Raw genomic sequence first — 23,785 nt, 5'->3', positions numbered from 1 at the left:
TACCCTTATTAGGAAATCTTTTTAAAGACCACTCATTATACTCTGTGGAATTTGCTAGCAATTATTGAATGTCCATTTCCAAACATCTTGGGTTCCTCACGGAAGGGAACATGTAATAAAATAAATGCAAGGTGGTAGTTTTTCCAATGCTGTTAATACATTTAATGTTTTTGCAAATCCCTAATGCAATTCAAAAAGTCTTAGCATTCTCTCATCAAAATAGAATTCAGTTGTGTGTTAGTGAAGGACTAAAATTGAAGTTATAGTAAACAAAGCTCTCATCCATCTAGAATTTGATGGAGTATTTCCCTGGATGAAGTCATTGTGGTTTAGGATTGAGTTTTTTGGATTCTTCCATCACCTTGTTAAACAGCTCCACAGGAACCGGTACTAACGAAAAATTGTAGAAAATGTTTTTCTATTCTAAGATATACTTGTTTTGCTTCTAAAAGTAGAAATCTATTGTTTAAAATTTCTGTACATGAGATTCAGAAGACCTGGACTTTTGCTCTTCACTGTTCTACTAGTTCAGTGTGTGACCCTGAACACATCACTCCCCATCCCTTAATCCCCCATCCCACGTTATCTATTGAGATGAGGAAGCTGAACTAAATCTCCAAAAACTCTTTCTAGGTTTGACTTATCTCCGGTGTTTTTTCACTAATCAATATGATACAACTTTTGTTCACTTTTACTGAAAGACAAAATCTCTCTATTGGAAAGACACAAGAAAATGCAAATAGGCTGCCTTGCTTATAAATTTGTTTATATTTGTCACCGAGGAACTGAAAGCACTGTTCACTGAGTGTTTAATAAGGCCTCATAGTAGTAAAGTTTAGCACTTGCTCACTGACATTTAGAATTTTTATTTTGATTCTTGTTCTAAAAAGTATCTTAAGTGACGTACATTTATTGTGCACCAAAAATTGACACCAGGAAGGAAAGAAATAGGAAAGTAGCATTAGTAATTGAAATCTCTAACTCTAAACCTCATTTTAAAAAAATTTCAATATTCTTTCAAATTAGTTCAATTTAACAAGCATATCAAGCATCGGGGATACAAAGGCAAAAATGAAAAAGTCTCTTCTTTCATGACTCTTACATTTAAACTTCTGAACCAAAGATATTAAGTAACAAAATAACAACATGCTTCTTAGAGTTACAGAACATTGAGCCAGAAGTTAAGACCAGAGTTTTAGTCCCCTTGCTGCCCCAGCTATGTGACCTTAATCAAGTCATTTAATTTCTCTGGGCTCTGATTCGCTCATCTGAAAAAATAAAAATTCTAAGACAGAAGATGAGTTGAAAAAAGAGGGAGAAATCTGAATAAGGAGCTGGAGGAGAAAATTTAAATTAATGGTTCATATTAGCTGTGACAATCCTGTTTGACTCAGTTTCCTCATGTGTAAAAAAATGAGCTGGAGGAGAAAATGGCAAACCACTCTAGTATCTTTGCCAAGAAGACCCCAAATGGGGTCATGGAGTGTTGGATACAACTGAAAATGACTGAACAATAATAATAACCTTAAAGGAGCAGGCAGGGAATAAGATATCAAAAGAGATGGCTAGAATACACAATGTTAAATATCACATTTACAGGCATATTGTTGAGAGAAGCAGCTAGATGGATATAACAGACCTGGAGTCAGAAGACTCAAGTTCAAATAGCGCTTTAGACACTACCTCTGTACAATCCCAGTCAAGTCTGGGATCGCCTAAATGCAAGCAATTCTCTGCCTCGGTTTCTTATCTGGAAAATAGGAATAATATCTACCTCTCAGGGTTGCTATGGGGATAAAATGAGACTATGTTTCTACATAAACACTCACTATTACAAAGCAAAGCATGTGAAATCTAAGGAAGATCACTAAGAGAGGGAAAGGAAAGGCTATGGGAGAGAGATGGTCTTTAATTTAGCATTAAGCAATGGGGAAGAAGTCATCCTGGACACAGGATAGCCTAACCTGAGCAATGCCAACAGCATATATGTTTGGGGTGCAGAATTCTGTGGAGTATAAGTATGTGCAAGTAGAAATAAGAAAGCTGCTCAGGAAGGAAGGTGCTGTCACTGGGGAGAACGTGAATGACCAACAGAAGCGTGAACTTTCCTCAGATGGCAGCAGGCACCAAAAAATTCTAAATAGGAAGAACATGACCCAACATATGCATAAGAAAGGTCAACTGGCAATAGAATGAATTGGAAAATAGAATGAGTGAAGGTAAGGAAGACCTTTAAGGAGATCGTTGCTAGATACACAAATCCTAAATAAAATAGTAGTTGGATAACTGCAAGATCATACGTTGTGACCAAGTGGGACTTATGCCGGAAATGCAGGGATGGTTTGGTGTAGGAAAACAACATAATTCATTATGTCAGTTATAAAATTAACAAAAATCATATATCAATAGATGCAGAAAAAGCCTTCAACAAAGTATAACTTGTTCCTATTTAAAAACACTTGAAAGCATGGGTTTAAAAGGAACGTCTACCCAGACCATCAGCAAGCATTATTTCTAACAGGGATAAGCAAGATTTCCCAATGAGATCTATAGTGAAACAAAGATGCCCATTAGCACCAATATTATTCAATGTTGTATTCAAAATGTTAACAATCGCAATAAGAGAAGAAAGGAATTGAAGGAATCAAAAAGCACAACTAGCTAATAAAATTTCGATTTTGCAAGTGATATGATAATATGCTTGGAAATTCATAGATTCAGCTAAAGTACTAGTTGAAACAATTTTAGCAAAGTAGCGAGATATAAAACAAAGGCCCATAAATCATCATTGTTTCTGTATATCACCAACAAAGCTCTGCAAGAAGAAATAGTAAGAGATACCCCATTTAATATAACCATAGAGAGCAGAAAATACCTGGAACTATACCTGCCAATAAAACACTTTTTTATACAAATAAAGTCATTTAGGGGGCAGCTGAGTGGCTCAGTGAATTGAGAGCCAGGCCCAGAGATGGGAGGCCCTGAGTTCAAATCTGACCTCAGACACTTCCTAGCTGTATGACCCTGGGCAAGTCACTTAACCCCCATTGCCTAGCCCTTACTCCTCTTCTGTCTTGGAACCAATACTATGTATTGTTTCCAAGATGGAAGGTAAGGGTTTTAAAAGAAAAACAACAACAATAAACAGTCATTTAAATAATTGAAGAAATTTGTTTATGGTAGAGACCATGTAACGAAAATGAAAATTCTACCCAAATTAATCTACTTATTTAAATTACAGAAAAATATTTTATTGAGCTAGAAGAAATAATTCATTTGGAAGGACAAAAACTCAAAGCTCAATGTAAAGGAAGTAGGTCTAGCTGTATCAGATCTATCAACCATCTGGTACTGACTAAGAAATAGAAAGGCAGATCAATGGAAAAAAATAAACACGTAATAGTAGTAAATGATTATAAGTAAACTTATGCTTGACAAACGTAAAGATTCAAGCTTTTGGGATAACAATTCACTATTTGTTAAAAGTTGGAAATTTGTTAAAAATGGGAAAATTGGAAAACAGTCTGTCAGAAACTAGATATAGATGAGTATCTTACACCATTTATTAAGGTAAAGTCAAAATGGATACATGACCTAGATAATAAAGGATATGTAAGCAAACTAGAATTATATGGAACATATTACCTATCAGATTTATTGTGTAAGAGCAGGATGCAAAAGGCAAGGATGGAACATTGAATGAAGATTTGTGACAGGAAAAGACTGTTGGCAGCAGAGGATCATGGAAGAGAAGAACTGACCTGGAGGAGCTCCAAAAGGAATTCTGGGCTTTTGAGTGGGGATCTCGAGGTAGCAGAAAGCACATTTCCTTACTGGAGATCTTGTCAAGAGCCAGCTGAGGATTTACCTGTGACTAGCCTCCTTTAGCTCCTCCAAAGAAGAATCAGTTACAGTTTCATTAACAATCATTACATTAGATAGAAGAATTTATGCATAAACAAGAGAAAGATATCAGTGTGGGTTGTAAAAAGAATAGTTTTTATTACATTAAAATATTTTTGTACAAATAAAACCAATGTAGCCAAGAATTAACTCTTTGTTATTTCTAATGTAATCAATCAGCAACCATTAGTTTAATCAATTAAAAACTGAAAACACCCCTACTTAACACTTGACCAGTCACTAGATGGAGGAGTTCACAAGTCAAAAACTCTTACCTCCAAAGGGGACTGCCCAGCCCTGGGTAGGGCTAAGCATTTTGGAAGCTGTGATTGGTTCCTGTGAAGAGGGGAAGGGACAGGAAGTGACATGAAAAAAAGGACTATAAAAAGGCCCTGGCTTTCTGGATTCAGTACTTCTCTCTTTGGATCTTCTGGCCTGGAGTCATTCCTGCCTTGGTGCTTGAAGAGGTGCTTCCCTTGGATCCTGCAGTGGTGACTGGAGTGATTCCTTCCTTGGTTCTTCAGTAAGGAGACTCTCTCTGCTCTTGGTGCTTCAGTAGGACACACTTCAGTGTGAGCTCTGGTGACATTCTTGGTGGTCCTAGCCTCGTGTGCACTGAAGGTTCTTGGTGGATTCTTCAGTGTCTCCTGGCTCTTTGAGTTTCAGCTTCCTAATTAAGACTTTCGATTCTGGTGAGATTCGCTTTCAGATTCACATTTGCAGTCTGGAGACATTAGGATTAAATTTAGGGTATTTGTAGCTAGGCAGCACTTTGTCTCTTTCTTATTTCCCACTTTCATTCTTTCCTACCTCGCTGCAAATATAGCTGCTAAAAGTCATTTTGATTTAAGTTATAATATTTTTAAATCAGAAAGGGGGTGGGGAGTTGACTTCTGATGACTTCTTCACCTGTGACAAAAGCAGGCTTGATGGTGAGAGGGGGAAAAGAAAGGTTTAGAACACTTGTGAAGCATGAAATAAAAGAAGAAAAATTTTAAGCAGCAGCAAGAAACTGGAGCAAATAATCAATTTGATTTTTAACATAATTATCTTTAAATCCATCATCATCCTTGAAGCAACTGTGTAGAAACTGGATGGTGAATGTTTCCAAGAGAGGAGGATTTGCAAATAGTGGACCATGCATATGCAGGGAGGTAAAGGAATTCTAAGCTGGTAGCTAATGAAACAGTAAAGCAAGGGTTTTTAATTTGAAGTCTTAAACTTTTGAAAACGTAATAATTATTTCAGTTTCCTACTGCCAAAGGGTTCATGACACCAAAAATTTTAATAACCCCTTCATTAAAATGTCAAGACTGAGTAAAGAGGTAAAATTTGCTATTTAAGAATACACATGGCTGAAGAGGAGACTGGTTCCATTGCCATCTCCTCTGTGGACAGTGGGTGGCAGCATAATCCAGATTCTCACACAGAAGAAATTTGACTCCACCCCAGGCTCTCCTGGGAGCACCCAGTTCTTTAAGTAGTCGTTTAAGTAATTGTTTTGTGTCTCTGGATAAGTGGTTCAATGTTTGATTAATTTCCTCGTTTCTCTCTTTGGCATTCGGGGCCTCTGGAATTTGAAAAACTGGGCTAGCGAATTCAAGTTCCACTAGCTGGCGGTGTCTAAGTGTCAAGGAACCAGTCCTTGTTTGCAGAGATGGTTGTCCCTTCTCCACAGGTGATGAACTCTTTTTTGGATCACTGTTACAAGGGGGGAAAGGGTAACTGATTTAAAAAATATATATATTTGCACAAATGATTCAGGGCAATTCTGAAGGGCTTGACAAAGAATGCTGCTGTCCAACTCCTGTTGGAGTCGGGTGCAAATCAAAGCATAATATCTTTCACATTAGCTTATTTACAGTTTTATTTGGGGGCTTTGGTTTTATATGATTATTCTCTTACAACAACGACCAATAGGGAAGTATATTTTGTAGGATAATATATGTATAATCCATATCAAATTGCTTACCATCTCGGAGAGCCCTCCAAGGAGGGAAGGAGACAATTTGGATCTTATAATTTCGGGAAATGTATATTGAAAATAATTATTATATGTACGTCTAGCACATACTGGGCGCTTAATAAGTGCTGGTCGATTTTTACATCTTAGGCTAAAAGGCTGCTGGTTGTAAACTCAAATATATGATCCTCCTATCAAGCTCTTGGTATGGTATGCTGGAAGACTGGAGCAGCTATGCCCACACCCACAAGCCCATTCGCCCCGCCCAGCCACGAGTTACAGAATCTGGCGGAGTAGACCTCTAAGTCGCATCACATGATGGGCACCTCCCCTCTTCTCCCCGCCCCTCCTTTAGGATCGTACCATCTCACTACACTGGGGAAACGGGATCTCTGACATTCAGTGAAAGTCAAATTCCATAAATAAAAACCTTTTTTCGAAACATTTTAAAAGAAATTATTTTTCATTTTTCTTTTCTTCCCAAAAGTAAACTCGATGTTTTAACAGAATTTTAATTTTTTGACTATCCCCCCCTCTTTTTTATCTTCTTAAATCCTGTTCTCCCCTCTGACTCTAAACGGTTTCCTCTTGCTGCTATTTTAGCCAGGAATGGGTGGCCTGAGCCATTCCTCGATTTTTCTGCGGGGGGAGAGAGTCGAGGGTGAGGAACAGGAAAATACAACTGAAATTTGTTTGCTCCGTCAAATCTCTTGACTGTCTCTGTCCTAGGACTTAGCAAAAAGAGGTGTGGATATCTCTGTGTCGTGAGACTCCTTTTTGAGGGCAATTTCCCTTCTCTCAATAAGCTGTCTCTCCCTACGTCTGCAGGTTAGAGAATGGTATGTCTCGTTCGTGTCAGGCGCTTCTGGCCCGGGTTCCCCCTACACTGCTGCTTGTTGGGGCTGGAGGTGAGCGCTAGGGGGGTCGCGGGAGGGGGGATCTTTGCCGTAGGAGAGGAAGAGACCCGGGGGGCGAGAGGGCGGGAGGAAGTTTGAAGGGGAACGAGGCGGGGCTGGGCTTCTGGCTAGTAAGGGCCTGGAGGCCGGATTTGGGGGCAGTACTGGAGTGCAGGTTTGGGTGGGCGTGTTTGAATATGTGTATGTGCATGAGATTGTGGTTTGGGAGGAAGGGTATTTGGATTGTGGGGAGATTGGGGAGAGACTACGGATAAGGAGAGGGAGCTGCTGGGATGGGGACAACTGAGAGCAAGGATCTGATGGGAAGCCACTGGGGGAATGGTCTTTTTGGATGAGGGAGGGCGCCCCGAAGGGACCTCGGGCGAAGGCGGGCTAAGGGGAAGTGGGGATTATAAGGGGAGGGAGGGTCACAAAGGGAGCAGGATTGGGGTCTGAGAACTGATTGATGGGAGCCCATTTTGTTTCCAATTTTTTGCCACAGCGGTAAGTGCTGCTCAAAGAGGAACAGGATTGGGATGCTTGAGGAGGGGAGGACAGAACTTTGGGGGTGCTGAGGATAGGGGTTGGTGATGACCTGGAGGGTTCTGTAGGGAGAAAGGGTGGAGCCTTTAAGGAAAGGTTTGGGGAGGTAGTGGCCTAGAAGGAAGGAAAAGAGAGCTAATAAGAAATGGTGATATGAAAGGATCTGGAGGGAGTGTGATAATGATTTGTGCAAGAACTGACTTATGTATGAGGGTGGGAGATTTAAATGGCCTTCCCCTGTTGCAGAGTCATGGCCTTTTTGCAGCCGTAGATCTTCTCTCCACCTCACTCCTTTTTCTTTTACTGGTATTAGGATTGGGGGGTGGGGAGTCTTATTTAGTATTCCATCCTCTTCTTTTAACTCACATCACCTGGAAGGAATTATTCAATTTGTGTTTTTTCCTCAGTGAACCTTTTTTAAAAAATTATAAACATATCATTTAACAGGAGCATATAAAAAGATTATAATGAGACGGGGAACTTCTATTATGGAGAGTTTTTAAGAAGTATTTTTAATTTAATGAAATAATAACAGTTATTTCTATCCCCATCTTAATTCTCCTTTATATTTTAAAAAATTTTATTGCCACTTTTCCTTTTTAAATCTTTCACTAACCACTGATTCCTCCTACTTTCACAAATTAAAGCAGTCCCTTGTCACAAATGTGTAATGCCAAACAAATCAACATAACTGAAAATATGTATTTAACACTCTGTTCTGGATAGCCTCTCACCTTTTCTGCCAAGAAATGGGAGGTAAACTATCATCAAATTTTGAAGTCATTATTGGTTGTTGCCTTGGTCAGAGTTCCGAAGTCTTCAGAGCTGTGTTCCTTTACAGTATTGTGGACATCATGCAAGTTCTTCTAGTCTTTATTTTGTGATTCTTTTCATCATAAAAATCTTCCCTGATCTCTGAATTTGCTAACATTATTCACCATTTCTTACGGTATAGTAAATATTCCATTACATTCATACACCACAATTTGTTCAGCTTTCCCCGAGTTGATGGGTAAGCAATTTTTTTCTTCAATAAAAAGTGTCCCCCAAAATATTTTTGTACATATTAAACTTTTCCCTCTGCTTTTGACCACTTTTGAATATTTGAAAAGGGTCAATATAGCTATGTCAAAGGGCAAGCCAGTTGAGTAACTTTTTTGATTACATTTTCATAATGCTTTCCAAAACAGCTGGACCAATTCACTGGTTCATTAGTGTACTGTTGTGAAAGGTTATCTCTTCCAATTTGTTTGTGAAAAGGCCTTTTGCATTTAGGTCCTACCTATTTGTATCTAAATCTCATTTCAGCCAGACTGCTTCCAATTTTCCCAACAGTTTTTGTCAGACTTACCCAGCAGTTGTTGCCCTTGGGTTATTAGATATTATGCTGCCATGTTCAATTGCTGCTGTCCCTCAACTGTTCTGATCAACTTTTTAAACTAGGACCAAATAGTTTTCTTAGTGGTTTTTAGCAATGTGAGAATTGCCACATTGCAGCTACATCCCCTTCATGCCTTCTTTTTTTTTCCATTATTTTCTCTTGAAATTCTTACATTTTTGCCCTTTATATGAAATTTTATATTTCTGGTTCAATTAAAAAAGTGTTACAGCACTAAAACTAAATTAATTTTATAGCTCAGTTGTGAACAATGAATATTTTCACAATAATTTGTCTTCCTTTATTTGTTTCAAGGATGTTCTATAGCTATATTCATATAAGTCCTGAGTATGATTTTGTAGGTTGATTCTCCCAGATATTTTATGCCTTCTGTAGTTGTTTTGAATGAGATTTTTTCCCTCCTCTTCCTCGTTTTGTTAATATAGAGACAAGCTGGCCATTTTTGTGGATTTATTTTAAGTCTTGCTATTTTACTAAAGCTGTTCATTATTTCAATTAATTTTTTCAAGAAGCCAAAAATGTGGCTTTTGTTATTATTTTGAAAAATTGAAAATGTTTTTAGTTTTCCTAATGTTAAACCAATACCTCATGCTTTGTAGAAATCTGAGCTAGTCTTTGGGAATCTTTTTTGCTATGTTGCTCTAGTCTCTTTTTTAGAGCAAAATTTTTGCATCAATGTTCAGTAGAGATATTGGTCTATAGTTTTCTTCTCTGCTTTCTCTCACTTTGGATATCAGCACCATATTTGTCACATAGATGTTTGGTAGAATATAATTTTTCTTGTTTTACAAACAACTTAGGTAATATTAAGAGTTAATTATTAATATTTCATAGAATTCACTTGTAAGCCCACATAGGCCTGGATTTTAAGAGGTCCTTTTTAGCTTTTTCAATTTCTTTTTTATAAGTATAGATTGTTTAATTTTCTATTGGTAATTTAGTTTTGTTTTTTTTGGTAAGAATTTGCTCATTTCAGTGATATTATCAGTTTTGTTGGCATGTAACTGGTTTCTAACCATTTCTTTTATTTCCTTTTCATTTGTTATGAATTCTTTTTCATTTTGGTAATATACCTTTCACATAAAAATGTAAAATTAGCTAATGATCTTAGTATTTTATTTTTAAAAGTTCATAGTTTATCAGTTAATTTTTAAAAAAAAATTAGTATTATCCTCTTATTTTCAGAATATCTATTTTTTGTTGTTATTGTTGGGTCTTTTATATATTATTTTCCTACATTTTTTAGTTGAATTCCTAGTCTTTATCCCTTTTGTCAATAAAGGAATTGGAAGATAAAAATTTATCCCAAAGATATCCTAAAGACTAGTTTAGTTGCAATCCAAAAAAGTTTAGTATATTGGTTCATACTTTTACTTCACAAAGTCATGTGTTTTTTCCTTTGGCTTATTCTTTGACTCCTTGTTTAAGGCTTGGCTTTTAAAAATGTCATTCTTGAGCAAATGGTTAGGTTTTTTAAATGTCTTTATTTTCTTTTAATAGCAAATTTCCACATAAGTTTTCCAAAGTTATATAATTCATGTAGTCTTCTTCCTTCTTCCCTCCACCCTCCCAGAGCTGACAAAGGATTCAATCTGGGTTATGCATGTATTATCACGCAAAATAGAAAATGGTCAATTTTTATAAAAAGTTTCATGCAAAATTGAGAAATGAGTATATGCTTTATAGTATCAATCCAGTAATCAACAGAGGTTTATAATATATAACTTTTCAAAAATTCTTTTCAAGTACTTATTCTTTTCTTGTTTCTTTTTTCTTAGATTTGACTACCTTTGAAGGGTACTCATTGAGATCCCCATTAATGTCTTACAGCTGATTTCTCTCTGTTTTTCTTTTAAAGTAGATACTTGCCATGACAATCTGTGCTTTGAAATTGAGTATTGATACTATTTCATGATCACTCGTGAGTTGAAGCATAAAGTATCTTCCTTACTCCTTTAACCATGTCTATTTTTAGAGTTGGGGGCAACTGGCACAGCATCCAAGAAGAACAGAGTGTCATGGCTGTGCTACCCTGGGCAAATCACTTGCCTTTTTAGTGCTCCGGGCAATTTTTTCAATGGGAAAAGTTGCCAAACTTGAGGGGTAGAAGAGGATGTTTCCATGTTGAGGACCTAGTGAAATCACAGGTCTAGTCCCTATTCTTATTTTTATTGTTGCTAGTCTGAGGTCATAGTTGTCACACCGGTTATTTTGGATTCACCTGAAGTGATTCTACTTGAACCCCTTGTTTTAACCTCTATAAATCTTTATGTTTCAAGTTGTTTTTCTTGTAAACCAAATACTGTGGGATTATACTTTCTATTCCATCCTGTTACCCCTTTCTGTGGTTATGAGTTAGTTAAACCCATTCACATTCCTGATTATGGTTGCTGGTTGTGTTTTTTGCTTCATTTGCTTCAATTGTTTGCAGCATTACCTGTTGTCATTTTTTTCTTTTTACCACTTATACCCTCTCTTTAAAAAGAGAAGAAAGAGGTAGGTAGGTGGCTAAGTAGATAGAGATCCAGCCCTGGAGACTGGAGGTCCTGGTAACTTAACCCCATTTCCCTAACCTTTACCACTCTTTTGCCTTGGAATCAGTACTTAGTATCAATCCTAAAACAAAAGGGAAGGGTTTAAAAAAATAAATAAGAGAAAGGAAGGTTAAGAGAGCAAAGGCTAAGGTCAGGAGACGGGGGTCCTGGGTTCAAATCTGACCTCAGACACTTCCCTGCTGTGTGACCCTGGGCGGGTCACTTGACCCCCATTGCCTAGCCCTTGCTGCTTTTCTGCCTTGGAACCAATACATAGTATTGATTCTAGGATGGAAGGTAAGGGTCTTAAAAAAAAAAAAAGAATCATACCTAATAAAGTATGGTGTGTCCCAAGAGTCTTAGTACAGTAGTTTTAAGTTTATTAAAGTTTAACTACACTAAGACTTTTGGAACACCTTGTATGTATAGGACAATATGAACCTTAAAGTGACATTATTGTCACTTCCAAATATGCAAAATTCAGAAAACGGATGCCCAAGAGTGCAATGACTTGCTGACAACTCTGAATCTCAGTTTCTTTATCTGTAAAATGGAATAAGAGCACTTATATAAGATAACTTTATGAGGACCAAAGAAGGTAATAAAAGTAACTTGAAAAAGGTAAAGTGCTCTATCAGTGTGAGTTACTATTACCTAGTTGAAGTCCAGCTACAAATTTCATTTCTTTGGACTTCTCCAGAATCCCAGAATCCCAGGGCTGCAAGGAGCCCCCGAGGTTACTTAATAGGTACTTTAATGCTTACTGATGGAATGATTTCAATATAAATTCTATACATTCTAGATAAGCAGAGTATGAAGGCTCATGTCTTAATTATCTGCTCCCAGATCCTATAGGCCACTCTGTACTAGCACAGCTCAATAGTTTTTGTTCCTAGACCCAGGAACTAACCCTAACCCTGTGTCTGCTAGGTCAAAGATCTCTGAAGAGTCCCAGAGACACCCACAGAATGCACAAAACCAACCCAGGCAGGTCGCAGAATTCTAACATAATAGCTCTGAAGAGAGCATCATGACTTTCAAAAAACAAACCCTTACCGGAAGGGATCACCATATGCCAATCACAGCAGTGTTGTGGTCTCTGTGACAGAGGATAACCAGAATCAGAATGGGCAGCACTAGAGTGGAGGTTAGTCTAGATACTGATGTCCTCTGAGGTCCCTTCCAGCTCTTAAAATTCCCAAAGATGGAGTTCCTTTCTTTCTTTTTTTTTTATTCCAGTACTCTGTGTCAGTTCCAGGAAAGAGAGGGGCAGCGGGGGCTGGGCAATGAGGGTTAAGTGATATACCCAGCTAGGAAGAGACTGGGGTCGGGTTTGAACCCGGGACCTCCGGTCTCTGGGCCTGGTTCTCAATCCAATAAGTCATTATAATTGGAAATATTACATGCAAGTATCTCCCAAAGGGTCTGCCTGTCTTGAAAACAAGTGGCTCTCAAAGTAGGTTTAAACATTGTTCCATGAAATTTTATTAATGCAATTTGTTTAGCAAGATTTTTTCCTTTTGAAATGAATAAAAAAAACTTGGTTATTAATCCCAAAAAAAAGAAAGAAAGCAAAGGCTATCAATAGTAGAAGCCATTGGAGTTGTCTGGTCCTACTCTTGCCCTTCCTCGCTTCCCTCTGCCCAGATCACTGGTCCATACTCTTCTTAATGTCTCTCTTTTTAATCCTCCTTTATCATCAGTACTACATGGCTGAAATTCTTGACAGTCCCCACCACCTTAGTTTCCCCCTCCCTCTTAATCCCCTCCTAACCCATTTAACCTGTTGACTTTTTGATCGAGTGTTCACTGTTTCTTTTCCTAGATCAGATAATAGCTTATGGATATAGTTTGGATAATGAGCATCAGCTCATGAGATGCTTGTTCCTCTTACTTTCACCTCCATGGTTGTACATTCTTTTTTTTTTTTGACACACCTAAGTTATGAGAAATGTCAACCAGTATTTATTGAGTGCCTGCTGTACACAACAATAAGTGCTGGGGATACAAAGAAAGTTTAAAATACAGTTCTTGCTCCCAAGGGACTCATAGTCTATTGGGGGAAATGGCATGAAAAAGCTATGTATGTATAGACAATCTAGATATATGCAGGATACATAAGTATAATTGGGAAAAGGTTCTAATAGAAGGTAAAACCATTTCCTTTTATTTCTTCTCTGATATGTTCCTTTTTCTTTACTCTTTTAAAAAAAGACTATAAACAGAAAAAACTTTAGTTTCTTTATTCCTTCCTAGCCTCCTGGAAATACTAGAATTTTAAAGAGGCAGTGATCTTCTCCCCCTTTCACCCCCATTAGGATATAAGAACTTGATCACCATATTTCCTTCAAATCGCTTTCCCTTTTCTAAGATTTCTTTGGCTGCCTCAAGGTTTTCTCAACATGAATACTAGAAGGGCAGCTAGGTAGCACAGTGATAGTGTGCCAAGGCCTGGAGTCAAAGAACCTGGTTTCAAATCTGTCTCTGACACTTCTTAGCTGGATGACCCTGGATAAATCACTTAACCCCAATTGCCTAGTTCTTACTGCTCTTCTGTCTTAGAAATGAGAAATAGAAACAATACTTAGTAGTGATTGAAAAGTGACAATAGTTGAAAATTTTCTATTCTAAAGCTCTAATTTTTTGTTATAAGATTATTTTCACTTTTGCTAGATAAGTTATCCTTTGTCATCAGCCTTTTTCTTTTTGCCTTTTGATATCATATTCTAAGATTTCCTTTTACAGAGTCACAGAATTTGAGAGTTGGAGGAGACCTCTACTGCCATCTAGTCCAATTTACAGGTAAAGGAAGTTACTTGACAAGTGGGCATCCAGGCTCTGCTTAAAGACCTTTAAGGAGGGGAAGTCTACCTCCTAAGGCAAGCTATTTAGCTTTTGGATAGCTCTAGCCTTAATTGGCTTCTTTGAAGTGTCTACTTTTGGCTCCAGGTTCTGCCCTCTTGACCAAACAGACCAAATCTGATTCCTCCTCCACACAACAATCCATCAGATACTGAAACCCAGAATCTTCTTTTCTCCAGGCTAAACATACTCAATTCCTTCAAGCAATCTTCATATGTTAAGGCCCTTCACTGTATTGGTTGCCCGTCTGGATAGTCCCTGGGTTATCAAAGTCCTTTTACACTATGGTTCCCATAATCAAACAGAGTCTGACTAGGGCAGAGTACAATGATGATCACCTCCATATTCTCAGAAGCTTAGAAGTCTTGTAATGAATTCCAAGATTGCATTAGCCTTTTTTTGGCCACCACACGACTCTTCTGATTTCTATTAAACTTGCAGTCTACAAAAGACTCCAGATCCTTTTCATTTATTTATTTTTTTAGTTATGAAGATATTTTACCAAATAAATGTAATAACAGATTTCCACTTAAGCTTTCCAAAGGTATATGATCCAAATTGTCTCCTTCCCTCCCCACTTCTGGAGCTGGCAGGCAATTTGATCTGGGTTTTACGTGCATTATCCAGATCCTTTTTAGAACTTCCATCCACCTCTTCCCTCTTATATTTTTAAAGTTGATTTTTTTGGTACCTAAAGGAAGAATCCAGCCCAATAACCTAGCTTGTCAGGACCCTTTTGGATCCTATCTTCTGTTTTCCATTGGGTGGCAACAAGCTTGCAAATGTGATGCATGTATGCCATTAGTAAAGTACAGGTATCCCTTCCATGTCATGGGGAATAGGAGTGTGGTCCTGTTCCATTTAACTTTTTTGTCCTTCTCTTCATAACAGAGAAGAAGTCTGAATTTTTTCCTTTTCTTTTATGAGGTGTTTACAGTACCTTATTGTAAAATTTGAGTTAATTATTTGGTCATAAACTATATGTAGGTCAATGTTACAATATCTCTACATTTCTAGCCTTTGTTGTCTGTTGGCTTTCACATTCTTTTCACAAACTTTAACTTGTTACTTATTAAGAAATTGTGTACATTTTTTGTATTAAAGATAAAACATTTTGATATTATATAATACTATATATATATATTATACATTTTTGAGTTTCTAAACTTTTTCTGTCATTTGCATCTTCCACAAAATTCCTATTTAATTTCTTATGCTGGCATGTGACATCAAAGCTGAGATAGAGAAAGTCACAATGTGGAAAGGATATCTGTAGTGAATAAAAATTAATTAGGGCTTTGACACTGAACCATTAACCAACTACATTTCTTTTTTTTTAATCCTTTCTTTGTGTCTCAGTTTCAGTTCTAAGACAGAAGACCAGAAGGGGGGGCTAGGTAGCTAGGGGTCAGTGATTTGCCCAGGGTCACACGAGTAGGAAATTTCTGAGGCTACATTTAACTCAGGTTCTCCTTATTCTAGGCCTCTTCTAGGCTCTATCTACAGCGCTACTTAAATGCCCATATAACCTCTTTTTTTTTTTAAGCCAAGAAAAAAAATGGTTTTTCCATTTAACTTCAGGTAGAAATTAGTAAATGGGAAAAAAAAAGCACAGATGTTATCAGTGGTTTATAGTTCTGATCATAAATGTAGCAGTTGCATTGATTTGGATGCTAGATATATATTGAAAATGACAGAGGCAAAAGTGTTAGCAATCAGAATGTTTCTCCAGGTTCATTGACTTATTGGGCATGTCCTGGATTCAGTGACCCTTAGACAGCCGGATGGTGCAGCTAATAGAGAATTGGGCCTGGAGTCCAGAAGGCTTGAGTTGAAATCCATGCAATTCAACCTCCAACATAGCTGTGATCGTGGGCAAGTCAATTGACTTCTGTCTGCTTCAATTCTCTTCATCTGTAAAATGGGGATAATAGTAGCCCCTACCTCCCAAGGTTCATGTGAGGATCAAATGTAATAATATCTGTAAAGGGTTTTGAAAACTTTAAAATGCTATGTAAATGCTAGCTGATAGTTAATGTTATCAGTTAGGAGAACTTGCCTTAAACTTTAAGATGGCCTAATTTAAGTTTCACTTTGGAGGTAGAAAATAGTCACACAGTTTCCCCCTTGGAACAATTCATGGTTTTCATTTTGCATTTTGTTAATGATATTTTGAGATGCATTCTTTTTTCTGTAATCCCCTTTGTGTGTAGTGATGATGACCTACCTTCTTCAGATGATGATACAGTAGAGCAATATATATAAATGATGCCTAAGCAGCACTGGCATTTCAGGGAAGAGGAGACAGAAAGAAGACTTCTTTTGCTTCTCTTTAATAGCTAACAGAGAATAAGAGGAACCATTCAGGAATTGTTTACTTATGGCCCTAACCCATTAATCACTTCATATATGCTAAAAAAATATAGCTAGCCAGTTGGAAGTAGTGCCAGCCTCATCCTACCCATTGTAATAAATATTCTTCTGCGCATTTTCATCTATAGTCATCTAGAAACAATTTGTTTATCTTTATGTGTTGAGATCCTTACTTTGGGTATTAATTATGATTTTTAAAAACTTATCTTTAGAATTATGGAGCATCTTGCCACTAAAGAGCGTGTGGAGTTTCCAGTAAAGAGTCATTTGGAAGTGAACTGAATTTACGGACCCTGACCTATATGGAGTGGAAAGTCACGTCCTGGTGAAGAGAGAGGTTGGTGTTACTTTACCAAGTAGGAGAAAGGTTCCAGGAGGAATATAACAGGTTTCACTCTAGAGTGGTCTATACCTTTTTCTCTTCATTCCTTCAGTCTGAGTGGAAGTAGTATCTTTGTTCTCATAAGTGAACCTGTGCTCACATTCTTGATTCCATCCCATCCTGGTTCTGGTGCTGAATGAGATCAAACTCATCATCTCTACACCCCCAAACTTCCGCTCATTTCAATCATTCTTTTTGTTTTATTAAAACCTCACCTTCCATCTTAGAATCAATACTGCATATTGGTTCCAAGGCAGAAGAGCAGTAAGGACTAGGCAATTGGGGTTGAGTGACTTGACCAGGGGCACACAGCTAGGAAGTGTCTGAGGCCACATTTGAACCCAGCACCTAATGTCTCCAAGCCTGGCTCTCTATCTCCTGAACCATTTAGCTGCTCCTGAAATATTTCTTTTAATGATGTTTCATAGTCACAAAGGTGATTCTAATCTCTTTTGATTCCTTCCTCATGCCAAGTCCTTTCGAATCTCCCTCATTACTATCTCTTGCATTTGTTTCATATTTCTTATTGGTACCATCCTAACCTACTTCCCAAACTGTGCTTTCTTGTTACAGCATCTTTGCTTTCACCATTCACTCCATCATGATTGTCTGCCCCATTACTTGGGGCTAAAGGTACATTCAGGAAGGACTGGCAGCCCAGGTGGGAGGACTTGAGAAGCCTTTTGAGGGCTGTTCTTTCACTTGTGGTGTCCATCTTTCAAACTCACCTGTGGCTCCAAGAAGCTGTACCTGGTAAAACCATCTTGGCAGGGGGCTAAACCAGGTTGAGGGTAACCACAGGCCTCAAACTGTTATTAAGTTAGGGGAATGTGAAGACTTCCTCTGGTGGAATGGATATACGAGAACAGTAACTGTTTGTTGGAGGAATAAAAGTCCAGCTTGCAGAAGGAAGTTGTATGTGTGCATGGCTTCTCTCCCATTAGAGTCTAAACCCTTTGGAAGTCAGGATGCAGGCTTGGTTCAGTCATGACTCATATTTATATGATATTTTACTGCTTACAAAGAACTTTGTATTGGCAGAACTGGCCTGGAATTCTAGACCCACCTCAGACACAGAGTGTCTATGTGACCTGGAGATGTTTCTTGTTCTTGTAGCTCCTGAGGCAACTCTAAGATTCGTAAGTTTCCAATAAGAACCACCCCCTGTGCTGAAGAAATCTCAGGACCAGCCTAAAACAGTATTTGTGTGACAGTTTATTTAAGGCTGAAGTGAAATTTATATGTATATAGGTCTTTGCAAACTTTAAAACACTATATAAATGTCAGCTATTTTTATTAGATACTCAGGAAATAGTAATCACATGAAGGTGTTTTTTTTTCCCCCCCTTCCCTTCTGGTTTGCAGGTTAACTGCCAGGTTGAGTAGCACCATGAATGCTATTGTTGCTCTTTGTCATTTTTGTGAGCTACATGGCCCTCGAACCCTCTTCTGTACAGAAGTTCTACACTCTCCCCTTCCCCAGGGGGCTGGAAATGGAGATAGCCCTGGGCAGGGAGAACAGGCTGAGGAGGAGGAAGGTGGCATCCAAATGAGCAGTCGAATTCGCTCTCACAGCCCAGCAGAAGGGGCCAGCACAGAATCCAGTAGTCCAGGACCAAAGAAATCAGACATGTGTGAGGTAAGTGTCCGTGGGTTCTTAAAAAAGTCCTATATTCTTCATATATATAGCAATCTCTGTTATTTGAATAGTAAATTAGAATTTGTGATCCTTTCAAGATTTAGAAATTATAGTGATATTTAAGATTATTCTGCAATAAAAGGACTTATGATGACCTCTAAATTAACTCGTTCTGAAGGTCTCATACATTTTATAAAGAGATTTTATTTTTGCCACTTACATGTAATAATTCCACATAAGTTTTCTGAAGTTATGTTCCAAATTGTCTCCCTCCCTCCCCTTCCCTCTCCCAGAGCTTGCAAGCAATTTGATCTGGTTGTACATGCAACATGAGAAACATTTCCATATTGTTCATTTTTTTGTAAGAGAAACACATAAAACCAAAAACCCAAATAAGCTTAAATTTAAAATCTCATGGTTTGATCTGCATTCCAGTTCCAACAGTTTTTTTCTCTGGAGGTGGATAGCATTCTTTGTCAAAAGCTCCTCAGAATTGTCCTGGATTATTGCATTGCTGAGTGTAGCTAAGTCTTTCACAGTTGATCATGCTGTTACTATGTACAATGTTCTCCTAGATCTGCTTATTTCATTTTGCATCACTTCATATAGATCTTTTCAACTCTTTCTGAAACCATCCAGCTCATCATTCCTTACAGCACAGTAGTATTCCTTCATCATCATGATCCATAATTGGTTCAGCCATTCCTCAGTTGATGGACATCCCTTCCATTTCCAATTCTTGACCACCACAAAAAGAGCAGCTATAAGTAATTTTATATAAGTAGGTCCTTTGTCCATTTTAAAAATCTCTTTGGGATACAGACCTAGTAGTGGTATTATTGGATCAAAGGGCATTTTTTTATAGCCTTTTGGGCACAATTCCAGATTGCCCTCCAGAATAGCTGGATTAGTTCACAACTCCCCCCAACATTTATAATTTTCCTCTACAGTCATATTTGTAAAAATAAAAAAAAATAATAGCCAGCTACATAAAATAGGAATAGAAAAACTGTTCAAAACTGTTAAAAAACAATTTGGATACTTTTGATAGAAGTAATCAAAAGTATCCTCAGTGATGAAGTGAAGCTCAAATGTGAACTTCCCTTCAGGGCCAGGTGCAAGGACGTTAAAGAGACTCTTATAAACATAAAATAATTATTAAAATATATAAGGATAAAGAAGGATTTCTAATTCTAAGGGATTCTAAATACACCCAAATAAACTCCCAGGTCCTGCAAGGAACCACTTCTCTTATATTTCACAGGCCACACTACTCCTCCCTGATCTAAGTAACCCAAATTTATACTATCTAAATAGAACTACCAGTGTCTTCCGGGTAAGCATGGTGGCAGTCTAGACACGGGACACTTCCTCTCCTCAGACTCACTGATATAGACTACCTCAAAAGACCCAAAAAACCATTTTCATAAGAACGAAGGGACTCTACAGTAGGGCACAACATTGAATGTACGTGGGATTTGGGCATTTCCACACTATAAGGGGGTGAAAAAGCTCCCACCCAAATGTGAGCTGATCTACCCTCCCCCACCCCACCTATGGAGCCAGAGTGCACCAGAATCAGCAAGTGAGCGAGGGACACCTCTGGAGTGAACAACAGGCACCTCTGGGTCCTTGGGAGCTGACTAAAAATACCAAGGACCTACCCCTGAGAGCAGCTACACCTGAAACCCCGGCTGGCTGGGGAGAGCAGACCGTGGGCACTCTCGGCAAGGAGGTGCAGAGAAGGGCAGCGAACAGTAGAAGCTGCTAAGATTTGAGAGCTTGCCTCAGGCAAAATCCTTGCTCCTTGACTCCATACACAAAGAACCTGCCCATCTCATTCAGGTCTCTGACTAAAAGGGGAAGGAAAACCCCCCACAGTAATGGCAAATTGCACCTAGGAGCCACAACCCCTCCACCTACCACCAAAAAAAAAAAAGACATTGACCCTCGAAAATTTTTATGGAGGAAAAAAACCCAGGCTACAGAGGAAATACAGTAGGAAATTCAAACAATGCCAAAACCTCCCCCCCAAAATGGAAATTGTCCATAAGCTCTTGAAGAATTTAAATTGGAGATTATCCAAAAGATGGAAAGCCTTCTGGCAAGAAAAGTGGGAAATAGTGCAAAGAGAAAATAACAGTTTGAGGGACAAGAATTTCCAATTGGAGAAACAGCTGGAAGCCATGAAAAGCAGGATAGGCCAAACTGAAAAAGAAATTCAAAAGATTAAAGCAGAAAACCAAAAGATCATAACAGAAAACTAGGCCTTAAGGACCAGATTTGGGCAACTGGAAACCAATGATCTTGCAAAACAGCAAGAATTAATAGAGCAAAGTCAAAAGACTGACAAAATAGAAGAAAGCATAAAATATCTCAATGACAAGATGACAGATACAGATAAAGAAAACAGATCATGATGAGACAACTTGAGAATCATTGGTCTACCTGAAAAGCCAGAAATAAACAGAAATCTTGACATCATACTACAAGAGATCATCCAAGAAAACTGCCCTGATGTTCTTGAACAAGGGGAAAAATCGACATTGAAAGAGTTCATAGAACACCCTCTACACTAAATCCTCAAAAGGCAACTCCCAGGAATGTGAGTGCCAAATTCCAAAGCTTTCAAGCTAAGGAGAAAATTCTACAAGAAGCCAAAAAGAGACAATTCAGATACCAAGGAGCACCAATCAGGATCACACAAGACCTGGCAGCTTCCACACTAAAGGACTGCAAGGCCGGAACATGATTTTCAGAAAAGCAAGAGAACTGGGTCTTCAACCAAGGATCACCTATCCATCAAAACTGACTATATACTTCCAGGGGAAAGTATGGGCATTCAACAAAATAGAATATTTCCAAGTTTTTTGTAAAGAAAAGACCAGAACTAAGTGGAAGGTTTGATATCCAAACACTAAGATCAAGAGAAACATGAAAGGGTAAATAAGAAAAAGCGGGAAAAGGGGAAAAACGTGTTGTTGTTGTTGTTTTTTAATTCAAACTCTCTAAGGGCTACAGTTAGATCAAATTATATATATTAAAATATTGGGGAAATGTTATTTGTAACTCAAAAATTGTATTCATTATTATGGTAATTAGAAGAATCACTCATAGGAAAAGAAAAAGGATTGGGGGAATCAAAGATGGTACCAAGAGATACTTGAAGAAATAAAATAAATAGGATAATCTTTATCACACAAAGATACACATGGGAAGGGGAGGGGAAGAATACTTTTACAAGAAGAGGAAGAGAGTGCTAATCGATTATACTTAAACCTTACTCTCAGTGAAATAAATTCTGAGAGGGAAGTGCATCTAGATCCATTGGGATCTTGAATTCTATCTTATCCTACAGGGTAAGTGAGAAGGGAAAGCTAAGGGGGGTGGAGGGGAGGGAGTACAAAAAAGGAGGGAAGGAGAGGGGGAAGGGAACTTAACGGACTCTAAAAGAACAGAAAGGGAAGCATATTAAGGGAGGGGATTAGGGAGATTTATTAAAAGTAAACCACTGATTTAAAAGGATATAGCAAAAAAAAAAAGGACAGAACTAGGAGAGGATATCAAAATGTTAGGGAATTCACAAGTGACAATCATAACTTTGAACATGAATGGGAGGAACTCGCCCATCAAATGTAGATGAATAGGAGAGTGAATTAGAATGCAGAATCCTACCATATGTTGTCTACAAGAAACACATGAGGCAGGTAGGTACTCACAAGGTCAGAGTTAAAGGTTGGAGCAAGACCTATTGGGTCTCAACTGATGGAAATAAGGCAGGAGTTGCAATCATGATATCTAACAAAGCCAAAGCAAAAATAGACCTAATTAAAAGGGATAGGGAAGGTAAATACATCCTGATAAAAGGGAGTATAGACAATGAGGAAATATCAGTAATCAACATGTATGCACCAAATGGTATAGCATCCAAATTTCTAAAGGAGAAACTAGTAGAATTGAAGGAGGAAATAGATAGTAGAACTATACTAGTGGGAGACCTGAACTATCAAATTTAGATAAATTAAAAAATAAGAAAGAGGTAAAAGATGTGAATGAAATCTTAGAAAAATTAGAGATAATAGATATATGGAGAAAAGTAAATAGGGACAAAAAGGAATATGTCTTTTCAGCAGCACATGGTACATTCACAAAGATTGACCATATACTAGGTCATAAAAACATGTCAAACAAATGCAGAAAAGCAGAAATATTAAATGCAACCTTTTCAGATCATAAGGCAATAAAAATAGTAAGGGTACATGGAGAGCCAAATTAAAAATTAATTGGAAATTAAATAATATTATTCTCCAAAATCAGAGAACAAATCATAGAAACAATAATTTCATCAAAGAAAATGACAATGAGACATCCTTTCAAACTCTATGGGATGCAGCCAAAGCAGTACTCAGGGGAAAATTTATATCCTTGAGTTCATATATTAAATTAGGGAGGACAGAGGGCAATGAATTGGACATGCAAATCAAAAAACTTGAAAGCTAATAAATTAAAAACCCCCAGATGAAAACTAAATTAGAGATCCTAGAAATGAAAGGAGAAATTAATAAAAAATGATAGAACTATTGAACTAATAAGACCAGAAGCTGATATTTTGAAAAACAAAATAGACAAAGTACTGGTCAATCTAATAAAAAAAAATGAAAGAAGAAAACCAAATTAGCAGTATCATAGATGAAAAGTGAGACCTCACCTCCAATGAAGAGGAAATTGTCAGTAATTAAAAACTATTTTGCCCAATTATATGGCAATAAATATGCCAATCTAGGTGATATGGATGAATATTTACAAAAATATAAATTGCCTAGATTAACAGAAGAAGAAATTGAATTCCTAAATAATCCCATATCAGGAAAAGAAATTGAACAGAACTCCCTAAGAATAACTCCTCAGGGACTGATGGATTCACAAGTGAATTCTATAAAACATTCAAAGAACAGCTAATCCCAATACTATACAAACTATTTGACATAATAAGCAAAGAAGTTCTTCCAAATTCTTTTTATGACACAAATATGGTACTGATTCCAAAGCCAGACAGGTCAAAAACAGAAAGAAAACTACAGACCATTCTCCTTAATGAACATAGATTCAAAAATCTTAAATAGGATACTAGCAAAACGACTCCAGCAAGTGATCAGGAGGGTTATTCACTATGATCAGGTAGGATTTATACCAGGAATGCAAGGAAGGTTCAATATCAGGAAAATCATCCACATAATTGACCATAACAAGCAAACCAACATAAATCACATGATTATCTCAATAGACTCAGA

General features: G+C 37.6%; 1 protein-coding gene across 4 annotated transcripts in view; it reads left to right on the top strand.

Moving 5' to 3' along the window:
- Positions 1-6,524: 6,524 nt before the first annotated feature.
- FLCN (folliculin) overlaps positions 6,525-23,785 on the top strand; it is a 40,259-nt gene continuing 22,998 nt past the window's right edge. Inside the window, exons 1-4 of one of the 4 annotated variants that reach the window (XM_056804471.1) lie at positions 6,525-6,611; positions 6,695-6,774; positions 16,686-16,810; positions 18,221-18,494. In XM_056804471.1, coding sequence (XP_056660449.1) covers positions 18,246-18,494 — 249 coding nt within the window. In that variant the 5' untranslated portion in view covers positions 6,525-6,611; positions 6,695-6,774; positions 16,686-16,810; positions 18,221-18,245. Of the gene's footprint in view, positions 6,612-6,654; positions 6,775-7,247; positions 7,267-13,983; positions 14,041-16,685; positions 16,811-18,220; positions 18,495-23,785 lie in introns of those variants that run through there. The other 3 variants (XM_001362097.4, XM_056804472.1, XM_016423921.2) reach the window with 3 other exon arrangements.

Source organism: Monodelphis domestica, chromosome 7 (assembly GCF_027887165.1).
Source record: "Monodelphis domestica isolate mMonDom1 chromosome 7, mMonDom1.pri, whole genome shotgun sequence".
In the NCBI taxonomy this organism is placed as follows: Eukaryota; Metazoa; Chordata; class Mammalia; order Didelphimorphia; family Didelphidae; genus Monodelphis; species Monodelphis domestica.
This window is presented reverse-complemented; position numbering and strand designations above follow the sequence as displayed.